Source organism: Tachypleus tridentatus, chromosome 10 (genome assembly GCF_004210375.1).
Source record: "Tachypleus tridentatus isolate NWPU-2018 chromosome 10, ASM421037v1, whole genome shotgun sequence".
Classification (NCBI taxonomy): Eukaryota; Metazoa; Arthropoda; class Merostomata; order Xiphosura; family Limulidae; genus Tachypleus; species Tachypleus tridentatus.
Window position 1 is genome coordinate 168,961,930 of NC_134834.1, and position 20,647 is coordinate 168,982,576.

At 33.1% G+C, this 20,647-nt stretch overlaps 1 protein-coding gene across 2 annotated transcripts in view; it reads right to left on the reverse strand.

Annotated features, from left to right (window-relative positions):
- Positions 1-5,740, reverse strand: part of trx (histone lysine N-methyltransferase trithorax) — a 134,459-nt gene extending 128,719 nt beyond the window's left edge. The window contains exons 1-2 of one of the 2 annotated variants that reach the window (XM_076465173.1): positions 5,448-5,740; positions 1,791-3,846 (exon numbers count right to left, since the gene is read on the reverse strand). In XM_076465173.1, the coding sequence (XP_076321288.1) occupies positions 1,791-3,846; positions 5,448-5,663 (2,272 nt within the window). In that variant the 5' untranslated portion in view covers positions 5,664-5,740. The remainder of the gene's footprint in view (positions 1-1,790; positions 3,847-5,447) is intronic. The other variant, XM_076465175.1, reaches the window with a different exon arrangement.
- Between the last annotated feature and the right edge of the window lie 14,907 nt (positions 5,741-20,647).

Consider the following 20,647-nt stretch of genomic DNA (forward strand, 5'->3'; position numbering starts at 1 on the left):
ACACAACTATTACTTTATGTTGGTTTTCCTTTATTTTTTGTTATCTAAATGTTGTTAATTTTTCTGTAACTCTCCAACTGTTTAGCTGGATTTGTTTACACACAATATTGGCTCACAAAGTGTTAGCTGATAGAGTAACACCATATCAAAGAGGGGCACTGATGTTTGTCGTAATAGCTGTAGTACATAATAGTAAATTAATGTTTTAAACTGTGTAAATAAGTTGATCAAATTATTTGTCAACAATCTACATGAATTGTAATATCATCATCTGGTAGCAAATAAAAGTATAAAAGGGAACTAAAGACTTCAGAACATACAGAAAAAACTGAATACTGTTTGAAACTGAGATGCATCGAGTTATAATTAATGGCAGAGTTTGTTTGTGTTGTATTAACTAAAATGCTTATTTTTCATTACTTTCAATGTTTTTTTTTTCACAATGAGGAAAAACCCACTTTGCTGATGTAAAAAAGTTCAAAATGTTGTTTTCTACTTTATTTTAATAAAATTTTAATACCCATACCAGCTGTCTTGAGATTTTTTTTTTCTGAGTAATTTTCTAATTTCTTGTGCCAAAGTTATAATGCTGAAATAGAAGTTTTGAAGTTGTGTTAAAACTGTCACTGAGTTCTTTGACATTTAGGTTCATTATTTATGAAAGTCTTAGTCTGTTATTTATGAAACAAGTTTCCACAAAAACAGACCACTTTTTGGTACAACCTCTCTAGATGAGCGACAACATACAAATTAAACAAAAAAATACAGACAAATAATAGAAAACATAAAACTGTAACAACATAATAAAACCTCACTTACTCAATAACTCATTAAGGTGAAATAAAATTTGTTTAGAAAAGAAATCTCAATGTGTATACCTAGGCTGCATACAAAGTAGCTAACCCTAGCCAACTAGTACATGGAGCAAATATCACAATATAACTTAGATAATTTTTCCAGGAAGAAGGAAAAGTTAATAAAGGTGAAATGTTTTGTATATACAGTACTGCCCCATTATAACACCATGGGTTATTATGCTTTTCAGGTGTGGTACATTGGCTCCCAAAAATTTAAAATTACCTACTAAAATAATGAAAGAAAAAAAAAAAGTGGGAAGTCAAGTCATGTGTGAATTTGATATTGGGAATTGAGGTAAGAAAGGAATTTATAAATGTATGTCAACTTTCAAAATAGGAAAAGAATGTCATTGATAACAGCATTTATAAAGAGCAGGTTTAAAGTCAGAAGGGCAGTTTTCTTGCTACTTGCATACATTGTAGCACAGAAAACTTAGCTATCACCAGACCCAGCAAGGATTCCATCTATCAGTCTATCTAGTACTGAATGACCTCATTAAAATAAAATGGTTTAACTTTATGGAGAGGGCAAGAAGTTCCAAGAATTGTTAAGAGATGAGATCACTACTCCCTGCATCATATGTGGCTAAACATGTTTAGAAAGAGGCTTGAAACAAAATGGAACAGACTGAAGTATCAGACTTTTAAATAAGTGAACATGAATGTGCCTTGTTTCTGAAATATTGTAAAGTTTATATTCATATTTTATCTATATGCATTCTATCTACCTAAATAAACAATTATTTTATATTTAACTGATTGCTTTAGTAGTCTGTTGATTGCATAATTGTTCAACATGTTGGTTACAATGCACCACTATTGTACATAGATCCTCGATGGTAGTGTTATGATGAAGCAGTACTGTATATGGGTTTTTTAAAAAAGGTTATCTGACTGTTAATATTATTAGTAGAATACAGAATGATTCTTTACCTTGGGACTTTGTTTCAGCAGAATGATTATTCTTTTCAAGTTTAGGTGGCTCCTCAGATGTGTGTGGTGTTTGAGATGCTTGTGGTAAGAGAGGACTACCACTAGGAATCAGTGTGTTATGCTGCATGGAGTCATTAACAAGAGTTTTTGAAGATTCCAACCTAGAAGACTGTACAAGAAAAGATGCATCACGGTTCACTGATGAATGAAGTAATTCTGCATTGGATGTAACATGCAACACTGATGAATCTGGTGAAAATGATTTCAATGTCTCCTTTGGTTGAAGTTTACTGGACATCACAGGAACAGTAACAATTCTTTGCCTTGTTTCCGATGTTTTAGTTTTATTTATCACTTCCACAGAAGATAAAGTTACTGGTACACTCTTATTGGAAGAAAGTTTTGGAATTTTATCACTCTCTCTCTGAAACTGTTCACTTAGTTTCTTAATACTAGCTGGTTGTCTCAACTTCATTAATGTCCTCTTGTTTAGTTGTAAACGAGCTTTTCTTAATATTCCTTTAGTTGTCTCTTGTGAGGAAATTTTCTGCTGTTCAGCTGAACCAATAATTAAGTTAGAAGATGTATGCTTAGATGATAAAAAAGTATTAGTGTTTAATTCACTCGAGATTCCATCAGAAGACTGATGCAATCTTCCTTCCCATTGGGATTTCAATATCTTTTCAATTTTTGCTGCAACTTTGTCTTCTAATTTATTTTCTTCAACCTTTTTTATTTTATTAATATCACATTCTTTTGTTGTTGGCACATTAGATTTGGATTTCATTTGTTTTTTTGGTTTCTCTTTTGAAAGTTTCTTATAACCATCCTGACGACCACATGACTTAGCTCTCTCTCTGGTTTTTTTTGCCATGATATCTGCATACTTACTGACCATGTCTCGCTTTATCAGATCTTTAAAAGAACCTGAAGAGGTACCAGAACTATCCCCTTCTGATTTTTTTAATCCAAAAGGAGAATCATAGCTCATCTCAGAGAGCTTCATCTGAACTTTCAGACTGGGTTTCCAAGGCCTTTTCCCTTCAAGCACCAATGGCTGATCAAGCAAACCAATCTTCTTTGAATCATCAATTTCATCTAGCACTTTCTTACTTGAAACATAAGGATAAGACATAAATGTGGTTGATAAATTTTTGCTCTGAAATCTTGGTTTTTTACTTACTGAATACTGTACAGGTGAATCAAATTCATCTAAAAATCTCTTTCTTGGAATTATTTTTCTAGCAGAGTTAGCACTAACTGATGGAATTGTGAATGTTTTTCTCTTATAGGATGCAGAGTAATCTAAAACAGGAGATACTGATAACCTCCCTTGTTTGTAAAGATTTTCCGAAGACTTTTTACGTCCACGTTTCTTTTCAAAGGTAGTGGGATGATTGTATTTCTGCATTCTTACTTCAGATTTTTCTTTCTGCTGTTTTGTACCACTCAGCTTCCTAGAAGCAGAATGGCGTTTTCTTATTGTTTGATCTCTTAAAGACTGTAGCACAGTATTACGTGATTTTGATAAAACAGATTTTTCACTTAAGGACTGACCTTTTTTTGCTCGATCTAATAATCTCTTTGCCAATGCTTTACTAGAATGTCTTCTATGGGGTTTTGTAATAACAGGTAATGATTCTATTTCACATATTAATGTTTTTTCACCTCTGTTTTTTGGAGAAGAAATCTCACATACATTTTTGCTATCATCAGTTGAGAATAATTTTGTATTATCACCCATGAAGTCACACTGTGTCCTTTGATCATGATCTACAGTTGCTCCTAATATGTCATATGATGTGCATAAGCCTTCCTTTATCATTTTATCATAAGATTTCCTTGCTAAGTGTCTCAAACGTCCTCTAGAAGAATCTGAAGTTTCAGAGGAAGAACATGATGACCCAGATGCCTGTCTTGGTTTCTTTCGCAAATGAAAGTAATTGCCTTGAAAACCTGGTCGAGTGATAAATGCCATTTCTTTCTTCTTTTTCATCTTTCTTCTTAGCTCAGCTTGCCTTTGTTCTTCGAAATTAAATCCTTCAAATTCATCTTCCTTTAAGAAAAAAGCCAAATACATATGGGTCAGCAAAGAACAAAGTACAGTGAAAAGACCTTAATCAAGATTTATTTTAAAATTAAAAACTACAATTTATATCTGTATCAAGTAAATGTATGACCTTACATTGACAAAGTTGATTAAATTAATAAGTTATCTATTACCCAACAACAAACACCCTACTCAAAATGAAAAGCTAGAAAATAACGTGAAAAAAAACCTAATAATTTCACAAAAAAGGAAATTCAGAGAAGTAACAAACAGGAAAATAAATTAAAATTATAATGTTTCTTTGTTTTTTGTTTGTTTTGAATTTTGCGTAAAGCTACTCAAAGGCTATCTATGCTAGCTGTCCCTAATTTAGCAGTGTAAGACTAGAGGGAAGACAGTCATCACCACCCACTGCCAACTCTTGAGCTACTCTTTTACCAATGAATAATGGGATTGACTGTTACATTATAATGCCCCCACAGCTGATAGGGTGTAAAAAATCAATGGAAGTAAGAACATTTAATGAACAAGAAACTTACTTAAACCAAGTACTTATTACAAAACATGGAAATGTGAGCTGAAATACTAAAGAAAATTTCAAATACCTTATCCAGCACACTGTTTCACAGTAATTACAAGTTGCACAAAAATTAAAACCAAAATTAGCTATTAGTGTCATTAAAATGAACTATACAAAAATAAAGGTAACATATAACCAAGTTACAAACAGAAATATCACCAATGTATACTTTTATAACTAAAAAATAAAGAAACTGAAACAAAAAATCACAGAAAAGACAAGAATGCTAGAAATCAACATTAAATTATCAACTAGTAACAAAATTATATTTAACCTTATCATGAGCTTTCTAAAAACCTAAATACACAACGTTCATACCTTTTAAATTACACAGATAACTTAGAACATTCTCCCATGAAAAGTTAGATTATTAATTAGAAGTGTTACTGTTAGGTTGATTTTTGGTTGCATAAGCATTTTACTCTTCAGCAATGAAATTTGTTCTAAATTAACGTTTTAGAATTCTAATCTTAAAACTGCCTTATTCTTTATGTACTAATTTCAAACATCTCTTCACTTATGATTTATAGATTAACACCACAGTAAGTGAAATATTCACTTAGCTATAAATTTAATTATTGCATAGTTATTAGAAAGCAACGTGCTTCAAAAAGTTGTTATACTTTTTCACTACCAGTATTAGTTTTAGCTGATACAAGATAACGCTTAACTCAACATTTTCAATGTACTGTGCGTAAAGCTGGGTTTATTACCATTAATTACTATTATAAATACCATAATAGTTAATAAAATACTGTACTATGGTAATAGCTATAGTAACAGTATTGACTAAATTGAGTACGCGAGTCAAGGTAGCCCAGTAATAAATTGTTTACTTGTCTCAATTTTTATAATTTTCACTTCAAAATGATTTACGACTTTTTAGTTATTTGCATATTAAAAGAGAGCCAAGCGAATAATAAACTGACATCGAAAACTATTATTTCCAGCTCCATAATTTCTTCACAAATCTGAAAATACCAATACTGTTAGGCCTAATTTCATTGTAAAACTAAACATTACTTACTTCGCCCGACGTTCCAAACTGTTCGTAGAAGTGTTGTAAGCCTTTCTTAATGTTTTCTGATATTGGCATAATGCTAGTAATGGGTATCAAGTCTAAATGAAATTTCGTTTCATCTGTGAAATAATTAACATAGTTACGACCAACTCTTTGGCCAGGTCTGCCAGGAAACCGAGCTCGCGCCATTTTACTTATTTTCAATGGCCTCGGATCAAGCATGCAGGTCTTACGTTAGTTGTTGTATGGCATCTCTTCCACACTACAGCTTACTCTACAACTGTTGGTAGTGCGACATAATAATCGGCCCACATCATACTTAATTAAACTGTTATTGACTATTTAAAATTTTAATATAATGTAAAGCTATTCTATGTGACATTTTTAAAATATCCAAATGTTCCTTTAAACCAGTAATCGAGATAATATGTTAATAAACCTAATGCACTATTTTCTTCATGTCTGAGAGGATGTATACCTTATTATTCTGTCAGACATACGCGCCAAATTTGATGCTTATTTTGTTTAAAAAATAAATGTCACTAACGGTTGATAACAATAATTTTAAAAGTATCAAGTTATTTTTCTTGTTTGTTATTGCGTTGCTAATTATACTGCAAAAACTAAGGAAAAAATTGCTCACTATTTATATATAAGAAGATGTTGTAGGTAAAGTAGGCCTAAGCAAGAAAAGTATGTTTATTACAACGTGAGTCACGGAATAGATTATATACAATGTCTAGGGTGTTTATAAGGTATTATGGGTTGAATATAAGTTAGTCCGTGATACGTATATTTGTTTGGTAACTAATACCATGGGAATACTTGAAACTTCTCGCAAAGATATGTAAACATTTTTGCGAGCATGAGAAAATAAGAATAGAAATATTTAAGAAAATATAACAACAGTAGATTAAAGATAAATCTTAGAGTGAGAACACTCACTGAGAATACAAGCGATTCGAGAAACACTATGTAGAAAAATTCTATAAAACTACGGATTGCGAGTGAACTACAACAATCAAAACCCCCAGCTTTAAGGTCGGAGAGTTTCAACTTAGTGGTTTTCAAAGCTGTCAGCGGTGAACACATTGTGTGTAACACAGCACGATTTACATTAATCTGAACTTGAGATATATTTAAAGGGTGAACTTTCCTCAATTTTTTTTTTTTTTTGTAATATATAGTTACTTCATTTAATTTCTGAAATAGGAAATAATATTCACGTAAAGCTTATCTCTTGTATTATTACAAAAACAAGCACACACATATTATGGAATATTCTGTTATATATGTATCTCAGAATGGTTGGTATGAGTATTAACACTTTTACTGACAAGGAGAAAACAACGTTTCGACCTTCGTCGGCCATCTTCAGGCCGAAATGTTGTTCTCTCCTTGTCAATAAAAATGTTAATACCCACACCAGCCGTTCCGAGATACATTTTTATTTAAACTGGTTTCTCGTCATCAAGAATTCTATCGTATATGTATATAACTTTATCATAAATTTAGTATATTAGTTTATGCATTCTCCACTCTTAATTTTAAGATCTCGTCTTGTAGGTGTTTTATTTGTTTGTTGCTGTTTTATTGTTATTAAGTTTTCTTCTTGTCTTTGCTGTTTCCGCAGCGTAAATTGAAAACTGATTTATAGCGTTGTAAGTTTTAAGACTTACAGCTGAGCCAGCGGAAGGCGCTTGCTGTCGTTAGGGGCAATGCAATTAAAGAGCAGTCTGCCTTTTATTTATTTTATCAGAAAGACATAAACTGATGTTGTTGTTTTTTTAATTTTCAACAATTTTGTAAAGATGTCATTTATTTTTTTCTGAAGACTGATGAAATGTTAAACCTTCATTTCTGTTCATAGGGTACCACATATACGTAAATGACAACATATTAAAAGTTAAAAATAATTGTTATGTTTGTTTGTTTTTTGGAATTTCGCACAAAGCTACTCGAGGGCTATCTGTGCTAGCCGTCCCTAATTTAGCAGTGTAAGACTAGAGGGAAGGCAGCTAGTCATCACCACCCACCGCCAACTCTTGGGCTACTCTTTTACCAACGAATAGTGGGATTGACCGTCACATTATACACCCCCACGGCTGGGAGGGCGAGCATGTTTAGCGCGACGCGGGTATAGTTCGTGTGTTTTTGTTGTTGTTTCAAATTTATAATTTTCTTGAAGTTTATATTGTTCTAACGTCACGTGATGAATGTGTAGCCTAATGTTTGGAAATCTGAACATTCTAGGACTACTCAAATAGTATAAAATGTTAGATTGAATACTGAGTTACTCGTGAATTTTAAGATAATATATTTTATTCAGTGAATAAACCTGATAACTTGTGTAAATCACCCTGAGACAGTTATTGTATTTTTTTTTTTTGTAAATTTTGAGTTTGTGCTTGCGATACAGAAATTAAAATAAGAGAAGCGCTACATATATATATAAGAGAAAATCGGCAAATTATTCAGGGAGCCAGCACTGCGAAAATCAATTTTAGTTTATTTCTAAAGCTAAAAGAGAAAGCTCAAATGATTTAGAGACATATAAATTGTAAATACAAATTGGGTAGCACTACAATTATTTGCGTAGACAGGGCGATTTTCAGAGGGTCAAATTTAAGGTGCTGCATGTGAAGGTCATGTGGTTTTTATTTTCCAAATGTATATATAAACATGAAATACATTACATTTTAATGCTAAACTTCAAAAGTTTAATTCATTTTTAATAAAGGAATAGAATTTGTGGAAAGATTATTTTTACATAAATCCCGTTAATATGCAATAACTGTAACAAAGTAAATCATTTATGAAATTTGACTTCTATCCGTCTCTTTTTTTTTCACGTTTAGTGCTTAATCATATAATGCACTTTCCAAAATAAAAAAAATCATGTTTTTTTAAAAAAGTGTCAGAACTGCCACAAAAGACAATAGTTCTATTTTTTGATAACGGGTAGAGTTATAATGACCAATCTCTGAAAGTTTTTAGTATATTTTCACAGTATGCAGTAGGGTTTCTGTAAATATTGCAAATCTTTTGTACCCAAAAAATATGTTGTTAATTAAATGTTTTTACTAAATATTTACCTGTGAATTTATGGAGTCAACGTCTGTCTCAGACTGTGACTAGTTTGAGTGTGAGGTGATTTTCATGTCAAAATATAAAATATTTTTTAACCTTACAATTTTTACAGTGTATTTGTACAGCCTTCAGAACCTTGAAAATAAATATCAAACGATTGTTTTAAGAAAAACATTGTATTTTATACGTTATTTTTTTACCACTAGGAGGCTAATACACGAAAGCTATAACACTGCATGCACCTGAAAGACAATGATGATGCGTTTAGACATTTTCTTGAAGCCATCATTACTCGTAATTAACACTTATAATTTACAGTCAATGTCCGACTTCAAATTTAAGTAGTGTTCCTTTGGCTTTATTTAGCTCAGAGCATCTAACCCAAGTTTAACCATTATTTGATAAATGTTGTGCTCCTACTCGAATCAGCTAATTCTAAAGAGTGAATCGCACTATATACAGAAAATATTACACCAATCAGCTAACTAAATTATCGTGCCAGCTAAGAGCTACTACTGGAATATATTACTCCCTTTTGTCCTGTCTTCTAGTTTTTAAGGTTACCCCAGCGTAAAGTTAATATTTAACTTAAACCTTGTTGGTTACTTTAAATACCTTAGTTCAACGAATTTAGTGCATCGAGGTACACAAAAGTAGCTCTCCTCCACAAAATAAGTGGAATTATTAACTTAGGTTTATCAATCAGTGAACGTTAGGTTATAGTTACATTTTTACTAAATAATTTTTAAAAATTCGCTGAATAACAGAAACCGTAACAATAATAATAACGAACTCAGTTCACATACAGTGTAGTATCTGTTCTACTCTGGTACTACCCACTGGAGGCAAGAGATTCAGTTATAAATTTTTTTTTGGTCGTAGGCATTCAAGGTGACCCAGACATTTTTAAAATTTTGGCCAGGCATGAATGCATCACGTATTCACGTGTATAGAATGCAACAGCCCACTATATGCCTATCTCTAACATGTCTGCCCCCCGCTAGTGCAGCAGTATATCTTCGGATTTACAACGCTAAAATCAGGGGTTCGATTCCCCTCGGTGAGCTCAGCAGATAGCCCGATGTGGCTTTGCTATAAGAAAATACAAACACACAAACTCTAACATGTCACTGAGCACACGTCCTTTGGTACTTATCACATATTGATTTTTACTGTGAAAAATGTGTTTTTAAGACCACTCCACAGTATGTGAAAAAGGGGATATTTTCGAAATTTGCAAAAACAAAAAAGGTTTTGTTTTTTGGAATTTCGCACAAAGCTACTCGAGGACTATCTGTGCTAGCCGTCCCTAATTTAGCAGTGTAAGACTAGAGGGAAGGCAGCTAGTCATCACCACCCACCGCCAACTCTTGGGCTACTCTTTTACCAACGAATAGTGGGATTGACCGTCACATTATACACCCCCACGGCTGGGAGGGCGAGCATGTTTAGCGCGACGCGGGCGCGAACCCGCGACCCTCGGATTACGAGTCGCACGCCTTACGCGCTTGGCCATGCCAGGCCAACAAAAAAGGAGGGTTAACATTTCAGAGTTGGCCCATTAATGAAGTCTTATTTCTTTGAAACATATTAGAATTATAAAATATAAGTATATAATATTTTGTTGTATTGAAGTACAACCATAGTAGATGAAGTTTATCTCATGAAGTATGGTGTTTTAAAATTGTTACATGAATGTATTAATAGGTTTTTGGACGTGAAGGCATGCAAAGAGCGTATTCGTATGTGTGATGAAGTTTAAATAATGCTCAACTCATGAACTATGCAGCTTTAAAATTGTTACACAAATATGCCAATACGTGTTTGTACGTGATGACATGCTTATTGTACAACAACCAATTATATAATCACCTGAAAAAGTGATTGTACCCAATTTACTAGATCTGTATGGAAATCCGCTCGTCAATATGCTGGAGTTATTTTACTTTATAGTGATAACTATAATGTAAGTCCGGTTGGTATACACATATGTGTGTGTATGTATATATGTATAAAATAATTTCACAGTGTACTAGTATTATATTGGACATATATATTATGTCTGTAGCAGATTTAATACTATATATTTATTTTAACGTCTATATTTGTTTCAGTTTAATATATATATTTAGATACCCATGTAAGTTATATTGTAAAATGTGTATTGTGAGAATCCCGCCTATTCTATAAATTTGTAGAAGATTCCCGATCGTAAGAATCAACATTGTACTATGCGTCTATGTAAAATACAAGTGATTACCAGTATCATTTCCCATTAAACATTCGAGAATCTCTCCTTAAAGTTTATAAAAAGTAACCAATGTAACGCGGAGAGACACTGTAACATTTTTCGTTTGCTGCAGTTGTTATACTATCATCTATAATTATGATTAACGCTTATTAATCAGGAAAGTGCAATACTAGACCAGGAACGTTTACTTATTTTGAATATTACAAACCTTTTAACATCAGTAAATTAACTTCGTACGTTAATATTTCTATGAGGACATCACGCCTGTGAATAACTCAGTGTGAACAGCGAGAAATAGGCTACTCGTTAAGTAAACTGTGCTTATATCAACGTAGAATTAATTCGTTCATCGTAAACAGTTAATAAAATATTCAATTCCAGACCAGATAGAAGACTAAATATTGTTGGTAATTTTGTAAACTTTTGTATATAAATCATTATTTGCAATAGCCGTTGTTATAAATTATATTGTTGTTTGTACGTTAAAATATATTTGTGTTAAGAAATAGAATTGTGTGTATCAATGTTGTTGCTAAATGTCATTAATTTGGGTATATATATAACGCCATTTCGTTTAAAGGACGAAACGAATTGCCTTATAACCTCTCACCAGTATGTATATCAATAACTTATTGATTTTTAGGAAACCCTTTAAGAATAATTATTAGACAAATTATGTAGTAATATATGGAAGTATACCTAAAATCGAATCCTTGAATCTGCATTGTAAGAGAACTTTCGTGGTCTCGTTGTGAACGGTCACGGAGTCTCAGTTGATTTCAGTATTTATCCTGTGAATGATTAATTAAGCCTCATCATAAAAAAGAAAAAAATAAGAATTCAGAAGTATTTAGGATTCTTCAACATATTTTTAAACGTTTGTCTCAGTAACCTCCATTTTGTAAAAATTAATTGAAGAAGTTGTCTGTTTTATCTGGATGTCAGAGTGTGAAATAACATTCAGAGTTTGACTTTATATAATAATGACAGAAATAGATTTTTTTGTTTCAAATGCAAGTTGTAGAGGGGAAAGTAGTAACTTACGCAAGATAAATGTCGAACATCTTTGAAATTAATCAATGAATAATTAAACAAAAGTGTTTTACAATCCTACGAGTAAAGATTGCATATAAGATAAAAAATATTGTAACTACTATAAAGTGCGTGGTATCTAAAAACAAGGAAAAAAGCAGAAATACTAATAAATAAATGGAATCAGAGAATGCAAAAATACCAGCCCTAATGGATGGAGTTTGAGAAATAGACAACAAACAGATGTAATGCATTGAATATGTACGCACACAAGAAGAAGGAAGAAAGAGGTATTTGAATATCTGCAAAAGAAAATGACAGGAAAATCCAAGTTGTGTAACACAATGTGGCCATCTTAAGTTTGTACTTCTGTAGGGTAGATTTTAAAAGAGGGGTTATTAGATGATTTAGGCATTGTTTAATATGTAATGGTATAAGAAAAAACAATTGCAGTTGACAATGGTGGGTAATCGCAATAATGAAAATTTGACTTACAAACGAGAAACACGCTTTACACAAGTATACAATAACAATCAACAACGCCTGTCTAGTGTGGCAATTTGTTATTGGATTTAGATTGTTAGTTGCATTGTGAATAGTTCAAAAAACAAATCATAAAAGTTTTATCTTAGCTGTAGAGTGTTGTCTCCCAAACGTATGTTGTAAGCAGATGTCTTCACAGTAACCCCTCTTCCCCACACACACACATTAAAGGAGCTTAGGGGAAAATAAAATTAGTCATGGAGTAAAATGAAGGAAGATAACCTCATTTGTTTTGTTATTAGTAAAACATTCAATGTGGAATGAGAATGGTGTTCACAGTATTATCTCTCAATCATCTGCAAATAACAGAATGTAGCAGTTAAGTAGAAAATGACCTATGGCTTAAACATGGTAAAGAGAATTATAGATATGGGAGCTTAGATGACATGGTAGAATATTTTTCTAACATGGAAGCAGGGCTCGAAATTAACAACTGCGGGGCATGTAAATGTTGCCTGCGGGCAACAATTCTTGCTATGTTTATTTTACGTGCAAGTGATATTTTACGTGCAAATAATTGTTTTATTGGTCATTGTTAACGGATTTTTTCCGATAATGGGCGCTAACAGCCTGTAACGAAACTGAAAGTCGAGCAAACAAGCTGCGATTTCCTTCATTAGACATTCTCCCCCTGCCGCATCGGCGACACATATTGTAACATACAGATTACAAGGTCCGTGTGTAAACTGAATTGCACAGCCTTGTTCGGTAGTTTCCGTGTGCCGATGACATCACCTTCGGGACACGGGGTTGCAAGGCCAGCGATTTTTGTGAACAGACACCCTAACTCCGATATCTGGCCGTCTCCATATAATTTACATAGCCCAATAAACGGAACAGCCGTTCTTGTTGTCTCTAGTTGATATGTGGTTTTATCAAAGAATATGGCTTTGTTGAGATATTCCAAAAAGCGAAAGAAATCTGATGATGAGAGTTTAGAATATTAGTAAAGACAATAGTTGTACAAAGTGAAAGGAACTCTGTAGTGAAGTTGACAGGACTGATAAGGGTAAAAAAAGTCGAAGAAAAAGCAGGCACCACCGTGAGTGCCTCGGCAGCGAGATCAAGCAGTCAGGGGGATAACTCAATGTCTTCGGCGGAACACAATAAAAAGCATGACTTAGAGAAGCGATCTTGGAGTTACCTGCCGAAATGGGAAGAAGCATTCCCTTGGTTAAAGTTTGATCAAGAAACTAATGAAATATTTTGCAAGGCATGCAAAAACCACAAAAACGTGTGTCAGGGAGATATTGTCTTTGTTAAAGATCTGTGTGCTGATCTTAACAATACTGCAGTGTTTTCCTTCATGTCAGATGGATCTACAGTCACTGGAGTAATTGAAGAAAAAATTCCATTTGTTAAATTTGTTAAGGCAGGAAATGTTACAAAAGTTTTGGACTTGCAGGCCCCACACAGAAAAGTAAAACTAAAATGAAAGACTCAAAAGTATGAGAAAAAATGAAAAAAAAGATAAGTAGTAGAAGAATGCTGAAGAAATGCCTCAGAGAAAGTGATAATGTGAGAAATGGGGAAAAATAGTAAGATGGTGGAGAACGAGTCTGGCAGACTATAAAGAAATCGTAATTAATAAATAAGACAAAGATGAAATCAACAAGAAAGGAAATAACGAAGAAAACTAAAAACTAAAGAAGCTGTTTGTTGGTTTGTTTTTGAATTTCGCACAAAGCTACTCGAGGGCTATCTGCGCTAGCCGTCCCTAATTTAGCAGTGTAAGACTAGAGGGAAGGCAGCTAGTCATCACCACCTACCGCCAACTCTTGGGCTACTCTTTTATCAACGAATAGTGGGATTGACCGTCACATTATAACGCCCCCACGGCTGAAAGGGCGAGCATGTTTGATGCGACGGGGATTCGAACTCGCGACCCTCAGATTACGAGTCGAACACCTTAACCCATCTGGTCATGTCGGGCCTAAAAAAGCTGTAAACAGTCCAAAGGAAGAGAGTAGCTCTCAAAAGTTGAGACCTAAATAAGTACAAGGTTGGCCATTCTTTATGAACATTTAATTTGAATGTTGTTGAGTTAGAAAACTAACCTATTAAATTAACTGGTAGAATAGTGACATACGTAAGGTAATTATATAGATTGTAGCTAAAAACAAAATTAACTTTACAATTTTTAAAATCGATCCTGCGTGACAAATTTGCTGGACGAATTTATTGTCATTATTCAAAGTATAGGAAAACCAACATCTATAACAATTTGTTTTTTTTTATTATTTATCAATTGTGGCCCAGATTCTCAGCCGTTATCCCAATAATATTTAACGATTTCACGAAGCAAAACTAGCCTTAAGAAGCTTAAATTGCTCGTAAATTCATATATTAACCCAACAATCCAAAACAATTTTCAAAACTGTAAAAACGAATTTCAAATATATACTATGCACAACTTATACATTATAACCAGTAATATTATTGAAACTAACAATAAAGGAAAGTAGACTTGGTCATTGCTAACAAAATGTATAGAAATCTTAATCATTAGCTTCTTTGGTCCGCACGGCTTATTAGTAGAAAAAATCTGAATATATTTAAAGCTATTAAAGTATAAGGATGATATACGAGAATATTTGAAACATTATCTTTGGCTTTGATACCTGTGAATGAGCTAACTAGAAAGATGGATTGACCATGTTGGAAAAATTTCAGTGTTAACCATGTATTAAATCACTGGACAGTATGTGACCGAGAAACATTCGCACATCCACTATTCCAGAGTACAAGATTGGTTGCTCCTTTCAATGGACAGAAGTTTTTTATTGTTCTTAAAACTGACTAAAACTAAACATATGAAAGCCAGGATGATAAAAGCTGTGGGAAAGTCTTGCATATATGAAACCTACGAAAGATAGGTGAAGAGAAGGAACTCTTTAAGAAGCAGAAACACTTAACCAACATAACGGGCAGAAGCACCGGATTTGGAAGGTACAAGTTTCAATAAATAGTGTATAAAAGAAGAAACAATAAATGCCATAGAAAGGGTGACTCTAAAGTTTGAACCGGCAAAGGTGGTCTCCTGTGGTGGTAAACCAATGGGCAAATAAATCTATTTTATCCAGCTTGCTGTCAACTGCCAGAATAAGACAGTCAAAATTGTAAGAGCTTGACTAATATGTCTGTACCAGCTAGGGTTGAACTGACTGATTGATTTCAGTCTATTAATAGCATCACGAAATATATAATAAGTTGTCTTATGGTATTATACATCAAACCTATCAACAGGAGCAGTATGTAAAGTTCTAGGACTTTACAACAAAACTTACTAGAAGCAATGTCACAGTCTTATTTTAATTTTAATATCCTATTACTTTTCTCCAAAGCATAATGCATTATAACTTTTATTGTGTCTTAATAAAGTATCTGGTTTATATTCTGCTAGAAGTACACCACGCATTAAAAATGATTAACAGTAAAGTTTTTGGATATAAATCACATTTTTATTTCCTTATTTCTAACTGAGGTATTTTAAAATTTTCCTGCAATTCTTGACTAAAGTTATTTGATAAGTTTCCAATTCCACGGCCATCGTATCATATGTGCTAATTTTCAAGTTGTTAGAAAGCTTGTTTTTTCCATGAAATTTGTCACGAACAAACTTACATACCAATTTTACTTTTATTTACCTACATGAAATTTTCTGTAATTTTTGTTATGTACTTTTTACGTTTAATGTTATTTTAATTTTTTGTTTCTAGAGATAGTAATCACGAAGTTGTAAAAATAAAATATTTTCCAAAGCTAGCTAAAATATAGACGAGAAATAGCTTTGGTAACCCTCAAAAAACATATATTTTTATGTAAACAACTGTTATTTGTCAAATAATGTATTGGTTGACATTAACTTTTAAAACGTTTGTAATATAACATAACAGAAACTTTTAAAATCTGTTCTATGAGGGTCGCTGGCTCGAACCCCCGTTACACCAAACATGCTCGCACGTTCAGCCGTGGGGACGTTGTAATGTGACGGTCAAGCCCACTATTCGTTGGTAAAAGAGTAGCCCAAGATTTAGTAGTGGGTGGTGATGACTAGCCACCCTCCCTCTAGTCTTACACTGCTAAATTAGGGACGGCTAGTGCAGATAGTCCTAGTTAGCTTTGCTCGAAATTCAAAACAAACCAAACCTGTCCTATGATTATTTTCGCTAAGATTTAATTGAAATTCAATAGAACTACAGATAAACAGATGAAAGGGATGAAGAAACGAGTGTAAATGAAATTAAATGAGAAATGTAATACGTGTTTTGTACAATTGGCAATGTTTCAGGAAGGAATTCTCGTCGTAAATTTTGAATTAAAAGTGGGACATCTACATCATTCTAAATTTTTTTTATCCTTGTCCTCTTTACAGAAATAGCCAGTGGCTGGTCAGTAAAGTTCATGATTCAATTTTATTGTATAAATAAATATTATATTATTTTGACACTTGTGTTCGGCCCGGCATGGGCAGGTTAGTTAAAGTGTTCGACTTGCAATCTGAGGGTCGCGAGTTCGAATCCCTGTCACACCAAACACGTTCGCCCTTTAAGCCGTGGGGGCGTTATAATGTGTTGGTCAATCCCACTATTCGTTGGCAAAAATGTAGTCCAAGAGTTGGTGGTGGGTGGTCATGACTAGCTGCCTTCCCTCTAATCTTACACTGCTAAATTATGGACGGCTAGCGCAGATAGCCCTCCTGTAGCTTTGCGTGAAATTCAAAAACAAACAAACAGACACTTGTATTCACATTCCTTCAGTTGTTTATTTTAATTTTATCTTATGCAAGACACTTTCAGAAAGTGCATTTTACCATTTGATTCTTTTATGTTAGATATCACAGATTAGCTATGAAGTTGTATATTAGTAGTAACCAAATGGTTTTGCTTCTTGTTTATTTTATTTTGAAAGAGCTGAGCAAATCAATGCAGCACCCCTTAAAATCAAGAGAATTTCACCATTTACAGAACAAATGATGCAATTTGAGATGGTTATGTTTAATTGTATGCTGGAGCACACAACTAAACCAGCAGCAGTACCAATACAGCATTGGATTCAGCTCCAAGACAGTACCTGAAGCTGGATGACAATATTGGCCACCAGCTACACTGCACATTGTTACAAGACATCATAGAACCATGAAAGTCCTTTGTTTTCATACATGACAAAAGAGCTTTCCACACCTATATATCATTGTTGCACCGGCAATTTAATAAGAGATAGATTCACAAAGGCAAAAAGAACAAGGTGGTTTTTATCTCAATATCGGCTTATTTTGTAACTAAACTCTCCATATGTTGTTGTTGCAAAGCAGAAATATCAGGCAGAGAACGCTTGTGATAACTTTGCAATAGATTCAAGATTCAAGAAGGTCAACAAGAAACTATGGATTTAGCTAGCTTAAACTAATGGAGTCTGAGTTGGGTTTATTCACCATCTCAGTAAAGATCAACAGTCAGCCTACATCTAATGCTATGGTAGCTGGTTTGAACAGTGACATGTCTGAGTGCAGGTGTTACATCAATGCTAGTCTGTGACCATAGACAATCAGTATTATATTTCTAGCTATAATTATCACTGCTGTGATAAAAAAGACAGAAGTGACGTAAATAACCAGAATAGTTAGTGTTGTAGACACTATTATACCACATCTACGAATGAAAATACATCTTTCATATCACTTGATACCTCTAGTCGAATAGTATTCCAACATTCATTACTTAATCAAGAAACATAAATACAGTGAATGGCCCAAGGAATTCGCTAGCAATAATCACAGATATCCATATTACACGTGTCTATAAATAAACAAACTTTGACGTCCAGGAATAATTCCAACACTGAAATCGAGCAGAAGTTGAAAGACACAGTAATAAATCATTTAAAGAGTATATGATGGTCTCCAGTTGTGACTGTCAGAAAGAATGAAGTAACAATTAGATTCTTAGCGGACTTTAGATTACTTTGAAGTGATACATAAAAATATTGACAATGCTCTAATGTAGATACATAGGTAAGATTATAGTAGGAAACCACAGACAAATCAAAACAAGTAATTAACCAGATCAATTAAATAAAGCAGTAAGTGAAGGTGGCTGTTAAGTAGTATGGGATCTAGATCATATTATTATTTAAAAAATGGGATGTGTAGCAGTAAATGAATTAAGAAATAAACTAATTTAAGGAAAGGAAGATGAGTATGTGATTTAGATTCCGTTGTATTGTGCAGAAAAACAGAAAGTAAAGGCAATATTTTATGTTTACGAAAAATAGTAGTACACAACGTTTGAAAATAAACTTATGAGCACTTATTATGACATTCTGTAGACTGCACATTCAGCTTCGGAGAAAACGTGTAGTAGAATAATGAAAATGTTTTCATAAAGATATTGAAAAGACATTTTTAAAACATCTGTGAATCATGGATTGACTGTCAGGAATCTAAGACTAGTCCACATCTAAGAAATGTCCCTAAAGAGAGAATTTCAAGTTTAACTATCACATTTGAAATGATATTTATAGATATTTGATCATTACCTATTACTGAACTTTATTTCTACAACAATATATTTACCAGATAAGAAAGTAAAAATTGTTGCAAAAACATTTAAAAACCAATCTGTAACTTAACATGGAGAAATCATAGCACTTACTAAATAATACAGGTACAAATTTCATTTAATTAATCATAGAAATACGCAAACTATTATATTTAAACAATATTCTATATATTGGACAGCTGATAAATGGGAATGAGAACAAACAAAATTATTGCGTTAATTTTGAGCTGGCGAAGAAATTATTGAGAAGTTAAAAGAACGCTAAGGCTCCTTGGCCAGATAACAGTTCCCCAAGGGCTTCGAAGGAGGTTAAAAAGTGGATTTGAGAGTCACTGACCACTATTTTTTGCCAATGCTTGGATAGTGGGCAGGATCAAAGGATTGGAAGTTAGTTAATGTACTTCCTCTTTTCAAGTGAGATGATAAAAATTGTCTCAGTAATTACATACGCATTATGGGAAAAGGGTTGGAAGTCTATTGAAAGATGCTTTACAAAGTAATTTAACAAAGTTTAGAGTTTTAATGACAACTCAACATTGTTTCACTAATGAAAATCTTGCCCTATGAATCTTTTGACATTCTTTGAAAAGGTTACTGCTCATGTGGATACGGGAAGATTTGTTATATCTGGATTTTCAAAAAACGCTTGACAAAGTGCCACATAAAAGCTTGTAAATAAAATTATCTCTACAGGTGTGGGGGATAAATGGATAAGTTTAATAGAAGAGAGGAGGCTGGACGAAAGAAATCAGAGGACTGTTGCAAATGGAGTTCAATCAACTTGGATTAATGTCACAAATGGGGTACCTCATGATTGGGAATAACTTTAACAGTGTTTTGAAAGAAATAGATTACAGTGTAATAGTAGACCAGTCTCTAAAACCATTCAAGCAGTATGCTGTCGCTAATGGCAAGACAAATAGGATTTTAAGTTCTATTTACAGAAATATTGAATACAAGTTTAAAAGGTTACAATTTCATTGTACAGGTTACTGATGAGGCCACATTTGGAATATTATGTTCAGTATTAAGCTAATTTCTTTAAGAAAGACATTGAATTATTGGTAAGAGTTCAGAGAATAGTTACTAGAATGGAAACGTTATCATAAGAGAAGAGGTTCATATCTCTCAAATTGTTTTATCATGAAAAAGAAGAGTAGAGTGGGATCTGATTGAGGTGTTTAAGGTTGTAAAGGGAATTGATAATGTTGATGCATCATTTTTTCTTATTTAACAGAGAGAATAGTTGGACTAAGAGACGCAAATATAAATTATGGCAGTGTAGAAGTCATCTTCAACTAAGACAATTTTATTTTTATAATAGGGTGGTTGGCCTTTGGAATAGTATGGCTTTGGATGTTGTATAGGTAGTCAATTTAAGTGGCTTTAAGAAAAAGCTTGATAAATAATGAATGATAAGGGCTGTATTTAAGAACTTTTTATTTATTTTAATTTAGTTTAGAGGATGGAACGGCCAAGATGAACCAATAGGTCCCATGTTGACGTAAAACATTATGTTACGTTATGTTAAAAAATGGAAATTAAAGCTGCATACTATCCAGCTGCTAATGGATTAGTAGAGAGAAACAACCAAACTTTTATAGACATTTTGTTACAATATTGTGAATCACAGTAAAAAACTTGAAATTAGCAGCTTCCATTACTATTATTACTTTATAATAATGCAATAAGATCATAATTTTATTTCAGTCAACAATTCAACACTGGCT